Consider the following 25,039-nt stretch of genomic DNA (forward strand, 5'->3'; position numbering starts at 1 on the left):
TCCGATGAAAATCTGCTCTAAGTCTTACTCCGAACCTCGGCAGCACCAAATAAGTGGATCAAAAGCAAAGGCCGGCCTCTTATCGCCACTTCCCCTGTCTGTTTGGTGGACCTTGGTATCTGATGAATCCTTATCGTAGCCGTACAGTGCTGGTTCACATGTCATGTTATCGCACAGGTCCCTTCCCCAGGGCTCCCACAGGAAGAGTCTGCCCTGAGGGCACTGCATGCCATGTATCTCAACTGCCTTACAGTTGGGGGGGGGGGGGGGGGGGGGGGCACAATGTGATCAAGAGAGGGCAGTAAATTGTGGGAAAGGTCTGTACGACATTCTACTGACTATGACTCAGCCAAAGAAATAGTTGTCACTCTGGTCCCACAGCAAGTATATCGCCAGTTCAAATTCGGGCTTGTGAGCTTCTCTGTGTGGAGTTTGCATGTTCTCCATTGTATTTGTGTGTGTGTGTGTGTGTGTGTGTGTGTGTGTGTGTGTGTGTGTGTGTGTGTGTGTGTGTGTGTGTGTGTGTGTGTGTGTGTGTGTGTGTGTGTGTGTACATATATACAGGTGAGGTCCCTCACATGACTTGATGCAAGGGACGTTTATTCATAAGGTGCTTCAGGAATAGTTGGTAATTATCTTCATTTAAATTAAATGTTGGGAGAGCCTTAGAATTACGTTAGAGAACATTTTAATAAACACAAATTTAAAAGCACCACAATCAATAATTACACACTTAACAGCATTGCATTAAAATAAAGCAAAAGAAGCTAGATGAAATGCAATCGTTTTTATTATCAAAAATGTTTTCCTTTTTTTTTAATTTAGTGCCACCAGCTCAGGTGTATCAAACACATTTTAGTTCAGGGCCCACAAACAGTCCAATTTCTTCTTGAGTGGGTTAGACTGGTAAAATAGTGCCATATTACCGTTCAATCTAAGCTTTTTTGTTGTGGTGCAGAGTATACGTGATGTCTATACTTTTTGCAAAAACAAAACTATTATTATGGAAAATTACTATGATCTTAACATAAGGCCAATTTCAATGACACTTTCTGGGGCAAAATACAGTGAAATGTCGAAAAAAACCGTCTCCTCTCGCTGTTGCATTGTGTTTTTACAAACTCCTCCAGACAGAATGACTTTGAGGCTACTTTGACAGCAACGATGCCATTATCTTTCATGGCAGCATCACCGATATGTGATCTCGGGTCTCGGTGTTGTGCTGCTTTACCTTAAAGAATATCATGACAGATAAAATGCTATTTTAAAAAACTAAAGGAAATCAGTAGAGATAAAATCTTTTATAAGTTTTTTTTTTTCTTTCTTTTTTTTTTTTTAACAAAGCCGCATCATGAGTAACTTAAAACTGCTTACTGGGTCATAATCTTAGAAATTAAAGGCTTTTTAGTGTATTTGCTCGTTCTGGTGTTTTTTTTTTTTTCTTTTTCTCTTTTTCTTCTTTTTTTTCTGCAATCGTCATTAAAGTGGAGGGAGCAGGAAGTTGTGAGTCACACCGAGACTTGTGGAGGTGGAGGAGGTGACCTGGGAATAACGAGGCGCGTATTTCATAATCAGCATGGTGACGCGCCCGCACGGGACGCGCATCTGCCTCCTCTCACTCCTTCACTTTGGACCCGTGGCAGTGACATGCGACTGTCTTCTCTCTGAAGCCGACTGTCAGAAGGGAATATGTCCGCACATGGATTGTTAAGCAGCGTTTTCTCCTGCTCGCTGAGCCCCAAAAGTATTTCCAAGCGGAGGCTGAGGCAGACGCGGAGCCTGGACTCGACGCTGATGCGGCACTACGGCACCGAAGCTGAAGAGCCAACCTTTAAGGTCAGTGACCTTCCTGTTCGCAGCATGGAGACATCTGCAGGCTTCCTCTCGTCTTGTCACTCTGAGATCAGGGCAAGAATACCGTGATCGCTACGCTGCAAATGTCCAAAAGTCATGAAAGTCAAACTCACATTGTTTCAGACCTTTTATGCTTTTTTAAAAATGCTTGTTTGTGATCGTTTAAGTTCAGGTTAAAGCTCATCGCAAATGACCTTTGTTTCGCTTTTTCTACAATTTACCAATAATGCCAAAAAGTTTGCCTCCTGTACATTTTTTTGGGGGGGGGGGGGGGGGGGGGGTCTAAATGTGCTTCTCGACAGCGTTACAACATGACAAACCATGACTAAGGACAGAGATTTGCATCTTCCTTGTGGCCCTTTGATGCATTATACTGTTGCATCACACCAATAAACTCATCCTTGATGTAAGAGGAAGCTTCAGCTTTGACTAATTTGATGACGGAAGCATGAGTGGAAAACTTCGTCACTTTGTTGAGACTAAACTTTATGAACTCTCTTGAGTCTTACACACCCCATAGCCATTGTTGAGTGTACTTCATATTTAAATGGAAAGGATAGCAGGCATTGATTTAAAGGTTTCTTGTGCTCTAACAAGGTTTTAAAGTGACAATGAGATGAGATGATTGAGTAAAATGTGTTCAACTACCTGCATGGACATAACTGTGTACCTGAAGATCTCCGTGAAAGTAACTCAATATCTTTACACACTTGATGAGTCATGTGCATTAGGATTACCGTAAAAACATTTGTCATTACATTATATTATACTCGAAAATTAAATGGAAGTGTAAACATGCGATTACATACACGTGCAAGTATGACAGAATGGAAATAAATGTGAATGTAAAGAGTACAGCACACATCACATGGAAGATTTTAAATAATAAAGAAATGGATAAATAAATAACAGCAGGCGTCGGTATATGAATATGAAGCAACGGTAACACACCATGCAAAGCAACACCAGCAGTGCAGCGAGAGCAGATGTTTGACATTTCTGTTATGTGGAAGCCATCCTGAAACAAACCACTGAGTATCAGTCACTGGGGTTTGGACCAGCTTGAACTGTTGTGTTTAAACTGGTCTTCATGGTAACACTGTGTTTAGTGTAATGGAAATGTATTACAGACATGACATTATAATAGGTTTATAATGAATGCCAGGTATCTGGTCTCTCTTACAGTCATCAACACGGACATGGCTCCAGCAGCCTGCGCTGTTAGGAATGTATTCTGTGAATCAAAAAGAAGCTGATTTATACTTCAGCTGATTCTGAATGAGGGAGGATATTTAATGTAATCTATGACTTTGGAGGCATGACTTCATTATTTACTGGGACAGTTGAGTTTTCCAGCCATCGTTAAACTTTAAGCTGAACTGTCCAGTTTACATAACTTCCTCAGACATTACTTTTGCTGAAACTTTATGGGGTATTGATGGACAGTGCAGCTTTGATATTGTGTTCAAGCTATATTAAACAGATCTAAACTTTGTTTTGAAGCCACACACACACACACACACACACACACACACACACACACACACACACACACACACACACACACACACACACACACACACAGTCAGTTTACAGTAACAGTTTGCTTTACTGTCGGCTCTGCCAACCACTTTCTGAGTCACGTAAGTCACTTTTTCTCGATGTGCAAATCAAAGTAGTGTTTCAGTCAGGGACAATAGTTTCTAAGAGACTGTTGCAACAACATGAGTGCATTTGACATTTTCCCCTTTTCCACAAAACACTGCAGCACCTCCACCCAATAATGGCCCCAGCTCTGCAAGACTCTCTTTTTACGAGATGCACTACACATCTCGTAGCTGTAACTGTCTGAGCCTCCAGTAACAGCCATACTGTACTTAATTTATTGACTAACATACGATTTACACCGTTTCGTGTAAGACGAACAGTGTTCTGTGACTGGCTAAGGAGAACTTTGTATTCACTGCAAATGTGTGTCTGTAGGGATTCTTTTTGAATGATTCTGATGTCCATATTTAGGACAAGCAATTGGTGGTAAACTGCCCCTCTTGAAAGAGAAGTGTAGAAATATGGTAGTTTTGATAAGAGTTATGAATGAAAGTGTATTCTTTTGCAGGTTGAATGTGATTGTGCTTTGTTTGCAGTGCGCTCAGCAGACTGAGTGTAGATGGAAAGCAGAGACATCTGGTTTACATGAAGAAAGCTTCAACTCTTATTTCTCACAGTACAGCAGCATGACCTGATCCTTGGCTACAGTCCCTCAGGCACATATTTCTTCTCACAAGAGACTGTCCGTTTGCCTGACATGAGGCTAAGACTGCTGGCTCGCAACTCCACCACAATAGATCAATGAAAAACACCCAGCGGGTCAGTCGTAAACTTGAGTGAGAAACTATTGTTTAACATTAGTTTGCTTGAAAAATTCCCTTTCATTTACCTTTGAGCGGTTAAATTACCAACAAATACCATCTGCTTAGTGTAGATCACGTGGGCTCTGACACAAAAATATACTGACACACCGAGCCAAATGGTATTATTGTAAAAATGTGGTGAGACTTTTGGTATCGTAAATGATTATTGGTTAGAAGGTTGCTTTTTTGCCACACTTGTATATGTTTGACCTTGCCGGTGGTGGAATTATATAACTGGATGTTACAGTTTAACACATCAGTCCATTTGGTTTGGTTAAAACATACCAACTTTTGTGATTATTCATTTAAAACCTAATGTTTTCATTGGTAGCGTGGGTTTTAGGAAAGACCTTGTTCCAGATAAGGCAACAGAAAAGATATGTGAACAACCTTGGTTTAGTTTTTTTATCATCACATTTGTCTGTTGTGTATTACAATCAAACACTGACGCATATACTGTATAGGAAGGACATGTTCACGAGTGGATACTATTGGGGTGAAAATAAAAAGGGCACAATAAGACGGAACAGAACATTGAGCAATAAAAGCTTTTTTTAAACTGCATCATTTCAATTTGCAAGGGGCGGATACAAAAGCTTGCAAATGTGTTTACCATGGTGCTTGAGGCGACATCGACAATGTGTACATTGCTGCTATACCACCATTATTTAACTAATGACCTGCATCTGCCCATCATATTGGAGGGTAACACAGTTCTCCTGTCAGCAGTTCTTTGTATACTTTAATATAATAAAAAGAGGCATGTCTTCCCCCCTCCAGTCAATTACTGTTTAATATAAATGTGATGGATTCTTTCTTTGATCCACATAAAACCCTCGCATTGGTCACGTTTAAGAATATTTCGAGCTGATTTTGCTTTTCATTTTGCACTGTAATAGCAGTCGCCTCTGGTTATGACTTTGTGAGGATTTTGGAAAAGATCTCCTCATGCTTACATCCTTGCTGTTAAAACCAGGCTGATTAAAATCATTTATTTCTTCTGCATCCACCATGAACATGATCTATATGAAATCTTGCCTGAAAGATGAAGACTTTGAACAGACCTCCTGTAGCGTGGGATGTACTCTTTATTCATTATATATAATGCACCAACCTCAAGAGGAATGCTTGTGTATGATGCTCTAAAGATATATTAGCTCGTATATCTTCATTCAGTCAGGTTTCACTTAGGTATCTTGTGAATTGCAGGAACTTATAAAGCCTTTAGAGGGAGCCATTCATCATTGTGCTGTGGTAATGAAGCTGTGAAATGAGGACATTAATCACGGCAACAACGCTTCAGGTTTGATAGGAGGTGGTGTTCAAAGATGTTTGCATTCGTCCTTTAAAGAGGAACATACTTTGTTGATGTACACAGTTTTCCTGCTGTTCACAGCTGCACAGCATACACTATATTATCGTATTCACAGAAGCCTATTAGGTTGCTTTGTTCGCTACAGAAGCATTGCGACCGTTTTACATCAGTTAAATGTCTTTTTTTTTTAATCGCAATTTTTTTTCTGGTTATGTCGGGCCGCAGGAGGCTGAATTTCTATTATAAATGAAGGTTTCACATTTTTCACCTTTGCTGGGCCGCGGATCAGCATCTGACGTTGCCTTGTCCCCGCTTCCAACATTATTATTCTAACGTCGTTATTTGAAAATACCTATTTACATTGCAACCTCATTTCATATGCCAGTGAGCAAAACTGCAGGGTTAATTCACAAATGGGAGGTCTCCGAGACATTGAATTTCATAACGAGAAGTCACGATGTGCCACAAAACAATGGTCCCTGGGTGGTTTGCTGGAATAATTTGACACGGAGAAAAAGAAGTCTGTGCTGCTGGAGTGTTTAGGCAGAGTGTCATCTGCATTCCTCTGAGCACCGGAGAGGAGGAGGATGGCCTGGAGGAGAAAGAGCTGGCAGGAAAACTGAGAACAGTTCTCTGGGATCTCACTAAAGGAAATGAACACTGGTAAACGTGAGAGGAAATAGGCTATTTAAATTAAATTGTAGCTTATTTTAAGACAATGTTCAGTTGGAGGACTCATTAAATCGAGGAGTGCTTCTCCTTCTGTTATCTTGTGCTCAATAATAATGAAGCAGAAATGCTGAAAAAGTAACATCTGCGCTAAAAGTAGGACTCCAATTAAAGTTTGTAAAAGCTGATAATAACTCGACTTTTATTCAGCTCTGAGTCACAACTTTGTTTGAGGCGTCTGACCAAGCTTTAATTCTTGAGTTCTCAAGCGGTGTACTTTCGGTTCCACAGAAAAGGCTTGAAAACTACGTGGACCACTTTAACAAGCGCCACTGACACCCAGGCTCATGAATTAATCAGTGACCGCTGAAATATTTTACCAGAACAAGCGATCTCCATAAAATGGACATGGAGAACTTGATTACTGTTTTAACTGCCTTTGAGAAGCAGTAAGTCAGCGGGGCCTCCCCGTGTTGAAGCTGCACAAAATTGGAAAAAAGGATATTATTGGCCTAATCATAGTTGGCAAAATTGAGATGTAATTTTTTTTCCTGACAGCTAGTGCAGCTGTTGTTCTCTACAACAAGAGATATTACATTTTGCAGCATTTTCCCGAAAATTAGGCTTTGAACTGAGTTCTTTTTATTGATTGAAAAAGGTTCAATAAGGTGTTAGGATTCAAATTTTGAAGTAATTTGTTTTGCTGAATTATTCACCTGCGAGTACCTCCCTGCCACTAGAGGAACCAGGGTATCTGTGTTAAAGTATTTGTGACATTTCTTGCTATATAATATTGATATTATGAGCCAGGATACTATGACTACCATATTAGATACACTCTGCAAGAACAGCAGCTTGTTTTCTGGTGACAACATTAAGAAAAAGATTCTGGCTGGCACATTTCATGCTTTAAGCAAAACTCAAGTGTGGAGAAGGTTAGAAAAAGAGTTAAAGGAAATGACACGTTATCTTTTATGCATTAACCAAACCCACTCAAAATGTGTAACCAAATACTTGTTGGGCATTGCTCAAGAGGAAACCTCTGCCTAGATGATGTGCCCAGAACAAAAAACCCAAACCAGGGTTGAGAGAGAAAGAATTGACATCCTTTTTTCTCAGAACGGTGTGAGAGAACAATTTTCTGTAGTCCTCCGAAGGCAAGAGTAATAATTTACATGGGCTTGAAAAGAGCCAAATAGTGATGGTTTAACAACTGAGTCAGAGCATCTCTAAAACTGCAGCTCCTGCCAGATATTCTCAGGCAGTCATGTTCAGCATCTTTCAGAAGTGGTCCAAGAAAAGAAACAAAGGTTAACTGTTGATGGGTGCACAGGTGGCCGAGTCTTATTCATGCATGTGATCCCATAATGTATGTTTTGCCTATGTTGCTTCTAAAGCCTTTGGTTGTGCAGTAGTGTTTCAACTATTACTAGACACATTATATTGTCTCATTATGAAACCTTATTCCTAGAAAATCCCTGTGATACACTGGCAACCTGTCCAGACTATACTTGCCCTATGCCTAATGAACCAACCTTCTACATCTTCAACTTTCACAATTTACTTAGCAAGAAAATAATGGAAAAACTGCATATAAATCCAAATAAATCGATTTCACAATATTCCCAGAGTTTTACAATGATTAAGTAAACACAAAGACACCCCGGATTTAGGTCTTTGTTTATTTAAGACTATGTGGTAATGATCAACCCTTGTCAAGAACACTTTAGCTAAAACTGATTTCTAAACACAATTTATTTAACTGAAAACACACTTATCCTATTGTTATTTCCATGGTCAATACAGCATCAACTTCCTCTCAAGAGCAGGTGGAAACAGTACACAGACCTGGAGTCCAATCAATGAAGCAGATTGTAATTATAGGTTACGATGCTTTTAATGAACCATTCAAACACTGAAAATGTGCTACTCAAAAGAAACACGTACTGATGTGAGTCATGCCTCAGAAAAAGAACAAAATCTTCAAAACATTAACCATTAACACCTGTTGATTTGTATAAAGTTGGAAAGAGTCACAACAGTGCTTGGCTACTACTTGTTTTTGTGAGGCTTCAATATGCACTCAACTTAAGAAATATGGTTTCTGGGTTGTCGTGCTTTGGGAAAAAAACCCAACTTGTAGCTATATACAATGGTGTAAAATATCTCACTTCTAAGTTGATGTACTGTGCATTTAACATCACAACCTAGAATTGCTTGGCTGTATCTGTAACCGTGCCCGGACTGTTCAGCATTAAAAACTATGAATGGAATTTAATTTCCGTATTTATCCAGTTATCTTACTTACATGATAAAGTTAGAGTGGCTCTTTGCCAGACTAAGCTGAGGGAACAAAAGATTATAGGCCTAACTGTTAATCTGTGATCATATTAAGTACACCCTTGTGCTTGTCTTCAGTTGTGACTCATGATATGATCCTATCTAACGGCTTGATTAAAGCAGGTTCACCATTTGTACATACACAAGCGTTCGCCTTCAAATTGCCTGATTAGACCACTTCTTCTGACTGCGTAGGCATTAAACCAATAGCTCCTGTCATGCTGCATCTGTCAATGCAGAATATCTTGTTCGTAACCCTCACAGATTTGTCACTTGTACATTCTGACAGCTTTAGTTTAATCATTTTTAACTTATTGTGTATTAGTAGAAAAGCAACAGAAATGTCTTATTATATTCATGGATCATGAATCTAGATCTGAAGCAAGTACTGTAGTTGCATGTTTACACATGTGCTTTCTCTACTGTGTCAGTAATGCCTTAGGTTTGAGGTTCTTGCTGAAATTGGACTCTGGGCAACAGGGACACTGAACAACTTATATGCCGCAGCCATAAAAATGAAATATCAGAAGGTGTTTTATTGCCAGTGTCATCTTGTTTTTTTAGTTTTTCAAAAGACTGTCATTGATAATTATCAAGAAACATGAAGAAATATTTATCACTCGTGAGAGGTGGAAGACTGCCAAGACATGTCAACAAAATATGATGGATGGCTTTAATTGTACCAAGCCCAAATCTGCTGAAAAGACAATCCCATCATTTAAATATCTTGCCACCTGCCACTTATTGAGCCATGATTTTGCTGCTTTTGGAAAGGGAAGATATTATAATAAAAAAAATAATAATAATAATAATTATTATTATTATTATAATTAATTGTATTTATAACGCACTTTACATTCAAACAATCTCAAAGTACTACAGGGAAAATGTAAAAGGGAAGTGAAAAAACATAAAATTGCAGGGAATATTCGGTTCAAATGGGACACATAAAAGACAATTAAGAGAAAGCTTTTTATTTTTTAAAGTTAGGTTTTCACTTTTCTAGTCAGCTATGTTGTCCACACGGTTAACTATATTCCAGAATGTATTTTCCAAACAGACGAGGGCTTACAACAGATGATAAACTGTTGTAACTGAAAATGCTATGCTAACTACCTTCGTTTGTTTACTTGCGGCACTTCCGGTGTAATTTCCGCCTCTTCATTAGCGGTGCTCGTGGGAATTGTAGTGCACGAGAGGTGCGCGTTGGCTTTTTTTTTTAACTGTTCCAAAATGGTCTAAACTTTAATGGAACACACTAATCGCGCACATACAGCGCGTGCTCGCGGTTGTGTCGCTGTGCTCCTCCCTGCCCAGAGGATGCTTTCGGCGAGTTTAATACGTCAGTGTTTGTTTGTTTGTGTCTGGAGGTGTGCGCTCCTGTCTCCGCTGTGTTGAAGTTGAAGAGCTCTGACCCTTCCTGTCCACCCCTCCCAGTCCAATGTTATTCATACACGCTGCGGATCACTCTGCTTGTAAATCAGTTTCAGGACTTGTACCACTTTCCAGTGCAGGTAGCGACACGTCTGAAGTCCAGTTTTTTTTAATTTATTTTTTATTTTTTTGTTGTTGTAATCGTGGGGGTTGTGCTGTGGTGAGGACACCGCCTGAAATCAATGAAACTGTCCGCAGCGGCGCGCTCCTTTCAGGGCACTGGGACCCGGGTGGGGGTGATGGGGGAGCCCCTTCTCCATCGAGGCATCCGCTATCTTGTGAGTGACGCCTGTTTTTGATTTCGTCTCTGCAGTCACAGCCACAACTTGATTTCTCTATATTCATCCGACTCACAGAAGTGGATGACATGTTTACACGGGAACAACAGAAACTTTGTAACCAGGGACATTTTCCATCTGATGTGATTCATAAGAGACAGACTTTGAAAAGCATAAACAAAATAAATGACTGCGGATCAAACGGATTTTTTTGTGTTGTTTTCAGGAACGTATTTTTATTTGACTGATGTGGTCTTGTCACTTTGTGAGATCATTTATTGGTTAAAAAAAAAAATGTCTTATTGTTTGAAAAACACAACAGCAAAACAATGAGAATAAGATCTAATAGCAATGTTCCAGGGAGAATTTTATTTTTAAAGTTCATATTGTAACTCAAATGAACTTTACGGGGTACTGCTGATCAAAGTGCTTCACATGTGGTTCACAAAGTAGTGATAAGAAAACAAAACAACTGAGGACAAGAACATCTTAGACAACCTGTGATAACTATGACTGAAATAAAAGGTACAGTGACAGTGATCAAAGGTAGGCATCAAGACAAACTACACAACATAGTTTTCATTTGAAAAAAACATGAAATGTGTCCTTAAAAAGCTGGTAAACAATACTGACAATATGCTTAACAATAAGTGTGGGTCTTCATTGAAAGAGGAAGGTTTTACATTTCATTTTATCCATCCGAATGTCTTCATATTCTCAAACTGTCAAAGAAGACTGCAGTGTAGGTATGAGCAGATCCCTTCATTTTCATCCACATGAAAAGGACTGAAAAGAAGCTATTGGGGGGGAAACAAAACTGCCGGAGAACATTTTTATTTTTGAGAAGCTGACAGCACAAATAAAAAAACAAAACAAAACAGTAAATGAACATTTTTGGACTCTTGTGGAAAACTGTTCCATTGAATGGCTTCCTGTGCTCCAAAATAATATTCATCATCCCACTGGACATTTTTCAAGCATGGTTAATAAGAGTAATCTCACTTTAGATCTCGCTTTATTGTATGAACTACCTTTGTACATTTCCTCCCATTGTATTCTGGGAAGTGCCATTGTGTTACAGCAAGGCTTTGAATTAAAATTAGCCACTGTAAATGCACCTGTAGTCCACCACAGTGCATTCACTGGGGGGGGGTTAAGATGAATTATTACTTCATATATATATGAAGTCATAATTCATGTCATAAATAATTTCTTCAGCACTGCTTTGGTGCGAGTTTCACGTAAGAAGCAGAGGAATGACATTCAAAGGAACATATTAGGCAATCGTTAATTTAATGATTGTTGCCATTGGAACTGGATTTGTTGTCAGCCTAGAATATGACAAACGCCTGTAGTTTGCCGTGAAAATGTGGAATGTTCGTGTTAATGATATACTTAAAGCGTCTCGCCTGCAATCATGCACTCAGTCTGATATGAAACAGTCACTTCACCCACTGACGGCTCCTGAAACAGCTGCTTGTGTCTGATTGTCTCTCCCCCCTCACCATTGGAAAAATAATGAACGGTTGCTCCAAAAGCCTGCTGCATGTCAAAACTCCAATTTTCACAACCCATTTAAAATATGAATAAATACGGGAGAAGCGCTGCATTCAGTTGGCATGTGTAGACATGCAGCCCTCAGACCTGTTATTATCAAGTAGCTGAAGGGATATTTCATCAAGATTCTGCCAACAATACACGGCTGTGTGCTTTTAGTTGATGATGTCATTTCGGGGACAGAGACGAACTGAGGGAGCCCAGCTCGCCCTCACGTCAGATACAAAGAAAATTTCCACTCCCTTGCACTCAGACAGGAGGAATGTCTAAACAAACGAGTCGCTGCAGATGTCACAAGCTCTTTTCATTTCATGCGATGGTGAAACAAATCATTGCACAGAGAAACTGCTTGCCATTTGCTGAAGGCATACGTTTGTATGACCAGGGAGAGAGGGTGTGCCCTCGCATCCAGGCCACCATCAAGCCACAATGGTGGAGCTTTCTATCACTGAGAGAGGAGCGATGTGCAGGAAAAAAAAAAGAAAAAACATGGAATACATACCTAACATGCAACAAAGCAATAACAGTTGCAGATAATTAAGCGGTAACCAATTTATTACTCGATAATTTCAGGAAAGATGCCATCCTGTGAATCCCCAGTGTCCTCGAATGTTTAATATTTTCAATTACGTCTACTTAGTTTACTTAATTACTTTCTGATTATTCGCTTGTAATGGTAATATGTAGGGGGGAATGATACCACTGTAATTGTATTTCATAATTAAGTCTCTAAGGTCTTCTCTCTGGTTGATAGTTTTGTCTTCTTCACAAAATTGCACATCTTCTTTGATATTTTACAAGCAAAATTATTCAAGAGCTGAAACAATTAGACGATTTTTCTTTAAAAAAAAAGAAGAAAAAAATAGTTTTCTGGGGCCCACTGATTAGAGAGTTTATGTTTAAAAGCAGAAACAGTAGTTTCAAATCTAATATTTGGGGTTACTATCACTTTAAGACGGGGGTTTACTATTTTCTGTATGCTTGTACAAATTAAACTAAACATGACATTTGAACATTTCACATTTAGAAGTAATTCCATGGGTGTTTTATAGATCTAGTAAATAAAGCAGATTTTTTTTGTGTGTCAAAGAAGAGTTATTAACTTTGTGTGGTTTTATTTGATTATTTAAAACTGATGCGATGCAGGAGTTACAACTGCCATCATCATTTTTAAGCATTGGCTGTAAGTTACAAGCTGTTTTTAGTTTATTCATCCCTGTGTTGGTTTAGGTCAAAGAAAAAGTATGTCTGTATGACTCAAGGGGCTTTGCACACATTCAAAGTGAGGATTATTTCAAAAGTATTACTTTTGGGTTATTGTTTTATTCATCTGTTCTCAATATGATAGACTTGGTTTGGATTGCCCAGAGCGACGTCAAGTCCAATTAACATTATTTAGACAACCAAACATCAACATTGCCACAAAGTGAAGAAAGTGTCCTAAACAGAAAGAGTTAACCGATATGTGGGGTGACTTATTTGCCTTTAAACAAGCACTATTTCATATCCTACCTGTCAATACTTTTTGGAAGTACTTAGCAATGTAGGTTATTGTTCCGCGCTCTGACGGTTTGCCACAGTGCCTATGTGGATTTGGGTTCTCTCAAATGTGCCTGTCTCATGATATAATCCCAGTCTGATTCGATAATAGATCATGACTTTATTTGGGCCACACCGTCTGTTGCAGGAGCTCAACTTTTCTTATTATTTCTGAACATGCTTGTTCGTGACTGATGATCAGACGTGTACTTATTGAAAATGGATATTTGATCAAACTTTAGCACGTTATCTTCCATGTTGTCGTAGCGAGGTGGACTAGATAATAGTGCGGAACTGTAGCACAGTCCTGAATCTCATTTAATGCGAGTGAGCCACTTTAGTGTAAGCCTTATCCTGATAATGAGTGACTAAGCCTCTTTGGAACATGGCTCATATGATTGGCTTGACTGTACTGGATCAAAGCCCCGTAATCTCCAGCGTGGAGATGCTCTGAGGTTGAGGCTTTCAGATCAGATTATTTGCTCCATCATTACTTCTGTACTAAACCTTTAGAATGACTGTAGGAATGTTTAATAAGGTAGAAGTATTTTGGTAATAGTTTTAGATTTATTTTGATGATGGATCAAAAGTCAGCGGCGAGTACACTTAAGCTGTGCGCAGCATCAGCAGAGTACAAGCCAAAGTTAGATGCAGCACTTGTTCAGCCAGGGAGGCTCACTTAAGTCAACACTTTACTATTCTTCTGCAATTATGAAGGAATGTGTGACATTGCAGGGAATATTCTGACGGCAGTACAGTCTAGGTTGATACCCTTTCAGAAGCTGGTTCTACTGTATAAACAGTAATTTTCTCTCAGGGAAGCCATTCTTGTCATTTTTAGGAGGCAAGCGAAGCAAAAATATCTGTCAGCTCCTGCATACTGGAGACCGTGGCATGTGAGACAGCCCGTCAGTGTAAAATATGACACCAATTAATCATAGATGTAGCTGATGTTTTGTATGTGTGTGTGTTCTCCTCAGGGTGACTTCACCTGGAGCAGCTTGTCAGGGCGCAGCGTTGGCCTGAAGCCCATCCCCCTGCAAAGCCTCTCAGAGTTGGAAAGGGTTCGTCTCCAGGATGTGGCCCTCAGGCGATTGCTCAGGGGTCAGGACCTGGGCTGCCACATCACCATCCCTAAATGTATTAACGCACACAAATACACACACGTTGCATTGTACTCTGCTTGTAATCTACTTTCCTGACCCCCAACCTTCACCCTAACCGTACCCAAGTCTAACACGGGACTGTTACACTAAGAACCATTCCCTGTGTGTCAAATGGTTAAGTACAACACTCAGATCCAGATCCAAACAGAAGATGACTGACATGATTGTAAGAATTATGTAGGCATCATTGAAAGCGAGCTTATGTTGCCGCGGAAACAGCCTTCGCGTGAAAGCCATGTTGTGGGAGAAGTTCGTGAAAGCATGCACACCAAACAGTGTGAAAATTGTGCAGTCACCGAAGAAACACGCTTTTTGCCAACATGAGACACGATAGAAACACGGTGACTGATAGGATTTCAGATTGCACTTTGGGTAAATGTGAAGTTATTTAGAATGTATTTTATCATCATGTGTGATCATGCCATTGTTTTACTGCTCCGAGCCCAGCGATATCAAACTGTGTGCTGTATGGCCCTTGAACTAAACTGCAGTGTAGAAGAACTGGACTCTACACACACACAAATCCTTCCTTTTACCACAGAGTTGCAGTTTTTGTTCCAGGCGTAAGCTTGTCACAGCATTTCTGAGGAAGGATATGTAAAACAGCTGGAGGAAAAAGCTTGCTTCTCTTCGTTTTTTATGGTAAAAGGCTGTGGATTTTTTAAACTTCCCCTCCTTTCTTCAGTAAATGAAGTGTGTGTGTGTGTGTGTGCGTGCGTGCGTGCGTGCGTGCGTGCGTGCGTGTGTGTGTGTGTGTGTGTCAGCCTTTGCCTGAAATGACTTGAGTCATTGCTCCCAACTGACAAGGAAACATAAAAAGGGGGGTAAAAAAAAGAAAAGCTGTGTTAATTTTCTAAAGAGCTTTTGTTTTCCGGTTTAGTAAACATCCTTGGAGCCTGCTCGCATGCTGTGCTTTAAGAATGTCATTAATGGGGTATGCAAACAAAGGAAGAAAACGTTTGAAACCTATACGGTTGCTATTTCATGAAAAGCCACACTCCTGTGTGAGGGTTTGAATTAAGATTCACTTTCCACGTCTTTGTTTCGACACTCTCCGTTGCCCTTTTGAATTGTGCAACCAATTGAGAAATGAGCCTGACAATAAGAAAAAAGAGGCAAGCATGAACCGGAGCATATCAAGTAGGATTCGTCATTTGACTGTTGCTCTTTTTCAGATGGCCACAAGCTGAAGAAGTCACTGAGAAGGAAGCTGGACTCGTTATCAAAAGAGAGGAGTAAAGACAAAGGTGATATGGCCCGTATCAATTTAAACATTCTTAGTGCATTGCTGCAGCAGGATGAAGGAGCTGAAGTGTTTCCCAACACCAGACAAAATCAGTTTATTCATACTAGAGGTCTGTATGTGTTTGCTCAGACCTTCCTTGACAGTCCGGAGCCGAGTCGCCCTCTGACACCTGAAAAGATCGTCTTCTATCCTTTTTACTGAAGCTGTAAAGACCCAGTGAAGCAGAGACTCGATTGTTTATACCCATTGGAGCACTGGGTGATCAGAATCTTACAGCTCAGTGGGAGCTTCAACCACAACACTGCCCCGCCCGCTGCAACAGCCTGGCAGGAAAGTGATGTTTTCTGTCAGACAGGCAGCCGAGGGAAATAACTAAAACAATCTTAAGTGGCGGCTCATTCATTACAGTCTATCCTCCAGCATGCCCAGCCCCCTCTTTCCTCTTTTTCCCCCTTTTGTTTAGAAAGGCACTTGGGAAAGTATGCGCTCTCTCTCGCTGAATATCGAGTGAGCAGAACGCTGCTGTTGCTGTTCTTCACTTGTCATATTTATTTTGAGCAGGGTTTATTTAAAAGTTCAGGTTTGGTTATATGAATTCCTCACATCAGGGCCTTAGATGCTTTCCTCTGAAAATAATCCAAAGAGGAAACGAGGCGCTACAGTGTACACTAACATGACTGACACATCCAGGGAGTGAATCAGAGGCACTTTCTTGACTCGGAGCTAATGGTGTGAACTTTAAGGCTAACTGTCTCGTTTTTTCTCTCTCTCTCTCTCTCTCTCTCTCTCTCTCTCTCTCTCTCTCTCTCTCTCTCTCTCTCTCTCTCTCTCTCTCTCTCTCTCTCTCTCTCTCTCGCACAGAGACTGTGCCACAGGCGTTTGGCATACCACTGTCGCATGTCATATCCAATGACCGCACACACAAGCTGCGACACGATCACCTGCGGGAGGAGCACAGTGACCCCACTGAATTGATGCTATCCTTCCTCCACCTGACCTCTAGCCTCAAAAGGGTTAACAAAGAGCTCTCCAGCAGTAACTCGTCCCTGAGCTCCACTTCCGAGACCCCTAATGAATCTCTCCTGCCCAGCACACCAGACACAGCGCCACGGACCCGCAGGAGGGTAGGCCCTCTCCGTCAATAAAGCCCACACACTGGCGCGTAGCAACAGGGATTCTGTCTGATTACACTCGCGCACTCGTTTTCTCTGGAGATATGTAACCTTTTTTAGATGTTTTCTCTCTCGCTTGATGACGTCAGAAATGAATAAATGCAGCATATTTCTTCAGTCAAAGCACACGATATGTCGGTTTTTTCCAGTCACTCAGTGATTGTCACCCATCTGCCTGACAGGGCGGTGTGTCTGTGGATTGCATCACTGACCTTGATGATAACCAGTCCCGGCTCCTGGAGGCCCTCCAGCTGTCTCTGCCAGAAGACGCAAGTGGCAACAGGAAGAAGCACCGTGACAAAAAGCTCAGCCTTAACCCTATTTACAAACAAGTTCCCAGAGTAGTGGATCTCTGCTGCCAGCACCTAGAAAAATACGGTACAAAACATATATATATATATACAACATAATAAGAGTGTAGAGTATTCATGTGAACGCTTATGATTCATGCAGATTGTATGACTTCAAGGTTAAACGTTAGTCACAATCATGGCATTAAAGGAGCATCTCCGTCTTTCTCAGGGCTCCAGACAGTTGGAATTTTCCGTGTTGGGAGCTCCAAGAAGAGAGTACGACAAGTAAGGCTTAAGATTGTTTCACACTCAAGTTTATCTCAAGTATAAGCAACTGTCAAGCAGCTGAAGAAAGCTTGCCTCCCGCATCCCCTCCTGATTAATGTTGGCTTCTCCAGCTGTACAGAGGAGAACAGGAAGGACTTGCAGCAGGTGGAGAGGGGGGCAGAGCAGATCTTCCCTCGCCGACATTTTGTTCTTCTATTTTTTCTTTCTTTCACAATACTAATGACTGTAATGTTTTAAACAGCTTCGAGAGGAATTTGACCAGGGATGGGAGGTCCAGATGGATGAGGAGCACAGTGTCCATGATGTTGCTGCACTCCTTAAAGAATTTCTCAGAGACATGCCTGACCCGCTGCTGACAAGGGAACTCTACACGGCTTTCATCAACACATTATGTAAGGGGCACAATTCATACAACTATCCATGTTGTTCAATTTTGACTTTTGTTCTATTTTAAAATGAAACATTTCTCCTTTCTGCAGTGTTGGATTATTCAGAACAAGAGAGTGCCATCCAGCTGCTGATGTTTTTGCTTCCTCCTTGTAACAGCGACACACTGCAGCACCTCCTGTGCTTGCTGTCCACTGTGTCTGCACACGCTGAAGACAGCCTGAACAGTGACGGCCAGCAGGTAAAGAAAGTAGACGAGCCCCGCTTTTACCACAATTTAACGAAGTACACAAGCAACGTCTTCGTGATAGGTACTGACCCGGGTTAAAATAAGACCTTGTATCTTGGTACTAACTGCAAGCTTTGTGTATTGCTTTGGGATTTAAACTCATCCTTTTGGCACATAAAGTAGCAGAACATCATAAATAATCCTTGTTGGGAATTTAATGTGATTGTGATAAATCTAGACAACTATCAGAAAGCCTTAGGACAGATGTGTGTTACATCTGCAGTCTTCAATTTGAATGCAGTGCTGTGTGAATGTGCAGCATCATTATGTGTCATGATCCATCATGCTTATCTTTATTAAATTATTCATAACCTCGTATTAGCTTGTGCTCAATAGGCACAAACACACCATCATTCTTGCTATTTATGAACTGTAAAGCACAAAACTGGTTACAATATGTGTATTCATTGTGTAAACACAGTTTATCTCACAATCTCTGTATTTACATCTGCCCACTTTACACTTACATGATCGTACTATTTACTACTCCATAATTGTTTTTACTTGGTGGACTGTATTCCTCTTCGTCTCATTGTTAGTATGATTTGAGATAAGTAAGGTAATATCCTCTAAATCTAATGAGGGATCTTAATACATGCATTTTTATTTGCTGTTTGCCTCAGTGCTTTTACACATAGCAAATACCCAGAATCCTCTGCACAAGTAATACAGTTATCTCACTGTCAAAGTCTCCTGGTAATGTGATTAGTGTCTTTTTTTTTCCCCCTAATTAATCTTCCTTTTTGACCACTGACTTGATCACAATGGCAGTTTTTGTTCCCACGGATATAAGACAAGTTTCACTTTTGGCCCTGGTCCGAGCGCATGCTGTAACAAAGAACAAGAGGTCTGAGGTTCTTTGAACAAAAGAAGGCAGAGGCAGCCTTATTGATGGTGGCAGGCCGGTGATAGGTGCACATTCCCAACATTTCCCTGGTGCCAAGGAGGGTCTGTGCTTATCCTGTACAAGTTTAATAGGTCCGTACAGATTGAGCAGTTTCATGTGTATTATTTAAATCAAGGTTACGTTTTTCTTCCGTAAAGACAGAATAGTCAAATACGGTTGAATGTAGTAATTTGGGATATTTTCAGTAAAGCTGCTGAAAACCTTTGCATTTGATATCTGTCTTTGTTCAGAAGACCCGTTGGCTTATTGAATTGTATCCTTTGTTTGATTCAGATGACAGGAAACAAGATGACGTCATTAAATTTAGCCACCATCTTCGGACCCAACCTCTTACACAAGCAAAAAAACTCGGACAAAGAGTTTGTGGTTGAGAGTTTTGCACGTGCGGAGGAGAGTACAGCCATCATCAGTGTGGTCAAAAAGATGATCGATACCTATGACACACTATTTATGGTGAGTGAACCTTTCTGCAAGCCGAGAGGCATTTGAACGGTAAAAGAGATTATTATTCAAGCAGACTTTCAATGCGATTTTTTGATGTATTTTTGGACAAGAAGTGCAAACATTGACTATTTTTTGAAAAAAGGACTAAGCTTTCATGGTTACCTAAAGTCACATTGCACTCATTTGTTTGGGTTTTCACTGAAACCTTGTGAAATTAAGTTGAATGAATACTCCCTTCGGTGCTAATGAAAATCCTCACTGGAGAAGCCAACAAGTGTCACTTTAGCTTCTGTTTTGTTTATAGATAATGGGAGCAAGGGCAAACTCCTCATCTACATAATGACTTTCTTCTTTACACAGGAAAGTTAAAAGCAGATGCACTTAATTGAAGTAACCTAATATTATCTGTCTGGAAAATCAGAAGGCTAAAAGCCCCTCTTACTTTTGCTGTGCATTGATAATACCAATGTCTCAACTACTCATGAGGATCTTCTCATTACTTCATGCACGCATATATTACCATTACACAACTGTTGGTGTAAAAGCAATTTAGTGTGTGTGCTGAAGATATTAAACAAGAAACTGCTTTCATAATAACGCCGCTGTTTGTATACACGGCAGAGGCATTAACTAATTAATTCGGAGAGACGCGATTTTAATGTCAGTGTTGATGCATTATGAAGGCACCGTGAAATGAAGGTAACTTTATTAATGATTTAATTTCCCCACACCTGTCATTCTTCATTATGAGGATAATGTAAGCAAAGCTTTGTTTCCCAGGTTCCCGCCGACCTGCAGAACGAGGTGTTGATGAGTTTACTGGAAACTGATCCCGACGTTGTGGATTATTTGCTGCGGAGGAAAGCCTCTCAGTGCTCGTGAGTTTCAATCGTCTGTCTTGTTTTGTGTGCGTGGGTGAGTGTTCACTATTGTTGTGGGGACTTAAACATAGGAAACGGGCCACTGACAATTACAAAAAAATATTTTTCACTGGTAGGGGGGGACATTCTGAGAGGAAACTTAACATGGATCAGTCAAAACAAGTGAACGTTTGATAATTATGAATACTTATTAATTATAAAGAATGGACTGTCGGTCTAAATTTACCTGTATTCTTTTTTTTCTATTTCTATACATTTATTAATACACTGGGAACAATTACAAAATAATAAGGTTTAAGTGTGGTTTAATTGATATTCCTCCTGATCCATATGAACCCAAAATAGTACAGAATTTTTTAAATGAGCTCTTTAGACCACAAAGACGGGAGCCAAAGGCTTCATGTGGCCACTTAGCAATGTCTGGTTTCCATATTCAGATGCTTGGGATGATTGGGAAACCAGTCACAATGAGGAAAATCAATACATTCCCTGATTCATTCCCCGATCCAAGGACAGAGGTGGAAAATTGTGGTCAATGTGATGTCATAAATCCTTTTGCAATTGTCTTCTGGGCCTCATTAAAACAATTGTCTCCTCTGATGATAGTCCTTCAATCTTTTGATTTTTGTGATACAAAGTGAGTCATCGGTTCTGAACCTCTCTGGTTCTCAGGGCAAACGTGTGCAGCTGTTTTCATAATGCTTTAAATGCAATGCAGAGAGGAATGGTGGTAATTGGTCCACTTGCCATATCCTTATCATGTGTGCTAAAACAATCAAGGTCCCACTATTTGTAAAAATAAGTAATAATAATTAAAAAAAAAAAAATAGGAATTGCATGCTGCATTTTGTTGATCACCCAAAACAATAGAACATTTTAGGGCAGAGGGGGGGCCATATGAAATCAAACCTTGACCATGCCCGTTGAAGCTGAATGTGTAACAAGTCTTGTTTGTTTCTATAGAAATGCTGGGCTGATACGACGAGAGGAGGCCTTCTCTCTTCCTGAGAGATGCTCATCCAATGAATCCCTCAAAGCATCCAGTGGAGAAGTGTCTCCCTACGACAATAACTCCCCCGTCCTGTCAAACCGGCTGCTCTGTCAATACACAGAGGACAACAGTCCATTCTCAGACAGATACCCCAGATTTTCTGAGAATTACAAAGGCACGGGTCACTCAAAAGACGAGTCTGGCAGCACGTCCCCCACGCTGTCTACTGACAAAGGTAGACTCACCTCAAATTGTTGTTTACTTCCTCATTTAGATTTAACTCTACCATTTACATGTGTGTAACTGCAGTTGGTTTTAAGAATTAAATAGACCAAAAAGGGCAAATAGTTGAGATAGTTTTGTTCGAAAGTTTATACTTGATTTATAAACACGTGTGTTATAAACATCTTCCTGTGTATGTTTTTATTGTGTGTGTCTAAAAACATTTGCAAAAGTTTTGCAAATTTCTCTTCAGTGCAAAACCAGCTGTGACTTCTCACTTTCCTCGTATTGGGCTCATCTGAGCAGCTGATTGAACGTGGCCTCTGGTCGCATAAATACGTACATTCCCAAAAGTGTTGAAATAAGTTTTGAATAGGTGTCATTTGTGACCTCATACAATCTGTTTAAGTGCTCCATTATTCTTAAAGCTGTTTGATGATTTCATTTAGAAAATGTGATTTTAATAATAATAGAGAGTTCAGGAATAATCCCATTTACCTTATACTGTACATACAGGGTTTTCTTTTCTTTTCTTTTGCTTAAATCGCTTATACAGTCACTGATATCAATATTTTCAGGACAATGGAAACACATTTGAATATTTTTTTAATAGCAACTTTACTGAAGCCAAAGGGAAACAGAAAGATGTTTAAAAGGGGCGTGGCTTTGTTTCTGTCATATGTTTAATTGATATAATGCTGTAGTGAACCAACTGTAAGTAATCATGTTAATTCCTTTGTTTGTGTTAGAGGCCTCCTCTGACAGTTTCTGGGACACCTGGCATGAACTGTTCAAGAAGGATTTCACCGGCCATCAGATCACTGGTAAGAGAATCCATTTACACTTTGCTCCAGATGGTCCCGGGTTATGAAATGAATGCAAGATGTTAATGAATAGTTTCCGCCCAGGCTCCCTTGGAGACACGTCAGAGTGCGACTCTTATGGATCATCGGAGGGGCTGAGCAGTCACCAAGGTAACAACAAGCTGCCCGTCAGAACAACACAATCGTCATTGGGCGTTGTGGAGAGCAGGCCACACCTCCCGGTGACTCGCAGCAGCAGTGGTCCTCACGACCAGAGAGAACAGAGACAGCCAGAATCATCATTGCATCAGGTGATGAGCAGCCAATCAGCAGCCATGAGCTCAGACAACTTAGCACAAAGGACAGGATGCCCTGCATGTCCATCACTTAAGGTCAGGACTGAGAGTTTGTCTCCCCTTTGCTGCTCTGGACCACTAAAAGAGACTCATATTTCTCACTCCACACCCTCCCTCTTCACCAATACGCCTCGCCCCCAAAGCCCACAGCCGTCCCAGCAGAGCCCAGCCCTCCAGACTGCAGACAGGACACACGCCTCTGGGCCTGGAGAACAAAAGGGACCCGACACCACAAACTGGCAGAAGGAGAGGTGGCACGTGTGGCAGATGATGTCTAAAGAAAATCCAGAAGCCCTCACAGAAACCCTGGTGTGATGATGATGATGATGATGAATACACTTTACCCTCTACTGTCACTTCAGCAGCTCATCATTACTGTAGTAAACCACTTTTGTTTTTTTCACACACATAAAACCGAATACCAGCTGTAGACGCATTTATTGATATTATTTTACACGGTTTGAAGCATCTTCGTCCTCATAAGCTGTAGTTTATATGATGTAAAAAATTAATGAAAGTTTTTTTGGTCGTTTTTTTTACATAAACTTGCATTTAGACTTGAATGTCATAATTACACTTGAATCAATTTCAATACTGAATGTAAAAATATAAACTCATTATCAAGTGATATGGCTTTAGCTTAGTAATATTATTACTGGTGGGAATGTCTGTCACAGTTCATATTTTGATGAGGATTGTCGAGAAAATTCAAGTTGAGGATTTGTTTTATACATATGTTTCATTGGATTTTTCACATTTCACTATGGTTCATGCTTATCCACAAACTGAATTTTTAATATTAAGAAATAGTGTTGATGTGGATTATCTTGCGTATTTGTAAATTAGAACTTTGTAATTTAATGAAAAAAATATTAAATTAAATATACTTTTTGTTAGTGTCACCTAATAAAGACATTTTCATTGTTCCCGTTTTAATCAAAGTCATTTGTCTCATGCATTCAAAGTGGAAACCACTCAGTAATATTTTCTTTCATTATTCATTTTATTGTGAGTGTATCTTTTTACACAGCAGACTCATGCTGCCAGTACGAAAATGAGAACACGGAGTGAAATCAATTCCAATGAATGATGAGACGCTGCTGTCCCAGTTAAAGATATTGGAAAAGTGAAATGACCAAGTTAATTTGTGCAAACATGGAAAGACTGAGGGCCGTAGTAGGATTGTACTTCTGATATTTCATGAATGAAGTACAGTTTATATGTGTTACTTGTGCTGCATAAAGAGAATATGATTTTGCTGATGTCCCGTCCCCCCGCTCTTGATAAATGGCTTTCCTTTAATATAAATGTTTATATTATATGAACTAAATTATTGCCCTGAACCACACGATAATTTAAATAATGTAATAGCCATATAGAAAAGCATTGAGAGATGAGATAAAAGACAGTGGGGTGCATATTGAGCCCCTTTTAATGAAATACGCTCGCAGGTGCCAGATAATGTAATTTGACCTTTTATAGTGGGGGGTAATTTCTAGAAGCAGCATGAAGTTACCGCACTGAAACAGTTACCTAAACTTTCCACCAGGGGGCAGCATGACACCAGAAAAGACTTTTCCCTGGTTAATGATTTCTCTGCCTCTTCAAACCAGTGAGCATTGAGCACGGAGTGATTCATTATATATTGATAAGCTATTTGTTTGATGTCATTTTTAATAGACTTAGCGATGGTGTTCTTTTCTGTAAAAGAAAACTTCTGTTGTTTTATGCCCCCAGTTGTCCTCTACATTCATATTAAAATGAATGTCAACATGGTTCTTTAAGTTGATATCTGACTTCGGAGTAGTATTTATATTGTAGATGGTTTCTAATCACAAAATGTATATTTGGTGAGTGGTTAAAAGGTGTTAAAGATGCGGTAGGGAGGTTTACATATGTCCATATCATGCGTTTTTCACTTGAGTTCAGATTGTATTACTACCTCTATGGCCTGGTGATGGTTTCCTCTGCCCAGGTCTTTATAAATCTTGCCTCTTGTGATGGAATCACCTGAAACACGTGTTAAAGCCAGGTGCAAACGGACCTCGAATCAACTGCTGCTACTTTTTGTTGTTGTTGATCTGAAGGCAGAAAAAAATGTTGCCGTGACTCACTGTCCCACCTTGTGATACAAAGTGGTATTACAAGCCTTGTCTGCCAGTCGCTAACTGGTTAACTTGGCAGACTTCTCGACAAC

General features: G+C 40.1%; 1 protein-coding gene across 1 annotated transcript; it reads left to right on the forward strand.

The window, feature by feature from the left end:
- Positions 1–1,584: 1,584 nt before the first annotated feature.
- Positions 1,585–23,776, forward strand: LOC308119233 (rho GTPase-activating protein 6). The gene is made up of 13 exons (XM_080479109.1): positions 1,585–1,836; positions 14,378–14,537; positions 15,739–15,810; positions 16,671–16,933; positions 17,164–17,359; positions 17,504–17,559; positions 17,804–17,954; positions 18,042–18,190; positions 19,419–19,598; positions 20,370–20,467; positions 21,434–21,696; positions 22,433–22,507; positions 22,592–23,776. The coding sequence occupies exons 1-13, from the start codon at positions 1,690–1,692 to the stop codon at positions 23,155–23,157; spliced, it is 2,376 nt and encodes a 791-aa protein (XP_080335235.1). The 5' UTR covers positions 1,585–1,689; the 3' UTR covers positions 23,158–23,776.
- Positions 23,777–25,039: the final 1,263 nt, after the last annotated feature.

Source organism: Lipophrys pholis (genome assembly GCF_963383615.2).
Source record: "Lipophrys pholis genome assembly, chromosome: 13".
Taxonomy (NCBI): domain Eukaryota; kingdom Metazoa; phylum Chordata; class Actinopteri; order Blenniiformes; family Blenniidae; genus Lipophrys; species Lipophrys pholis.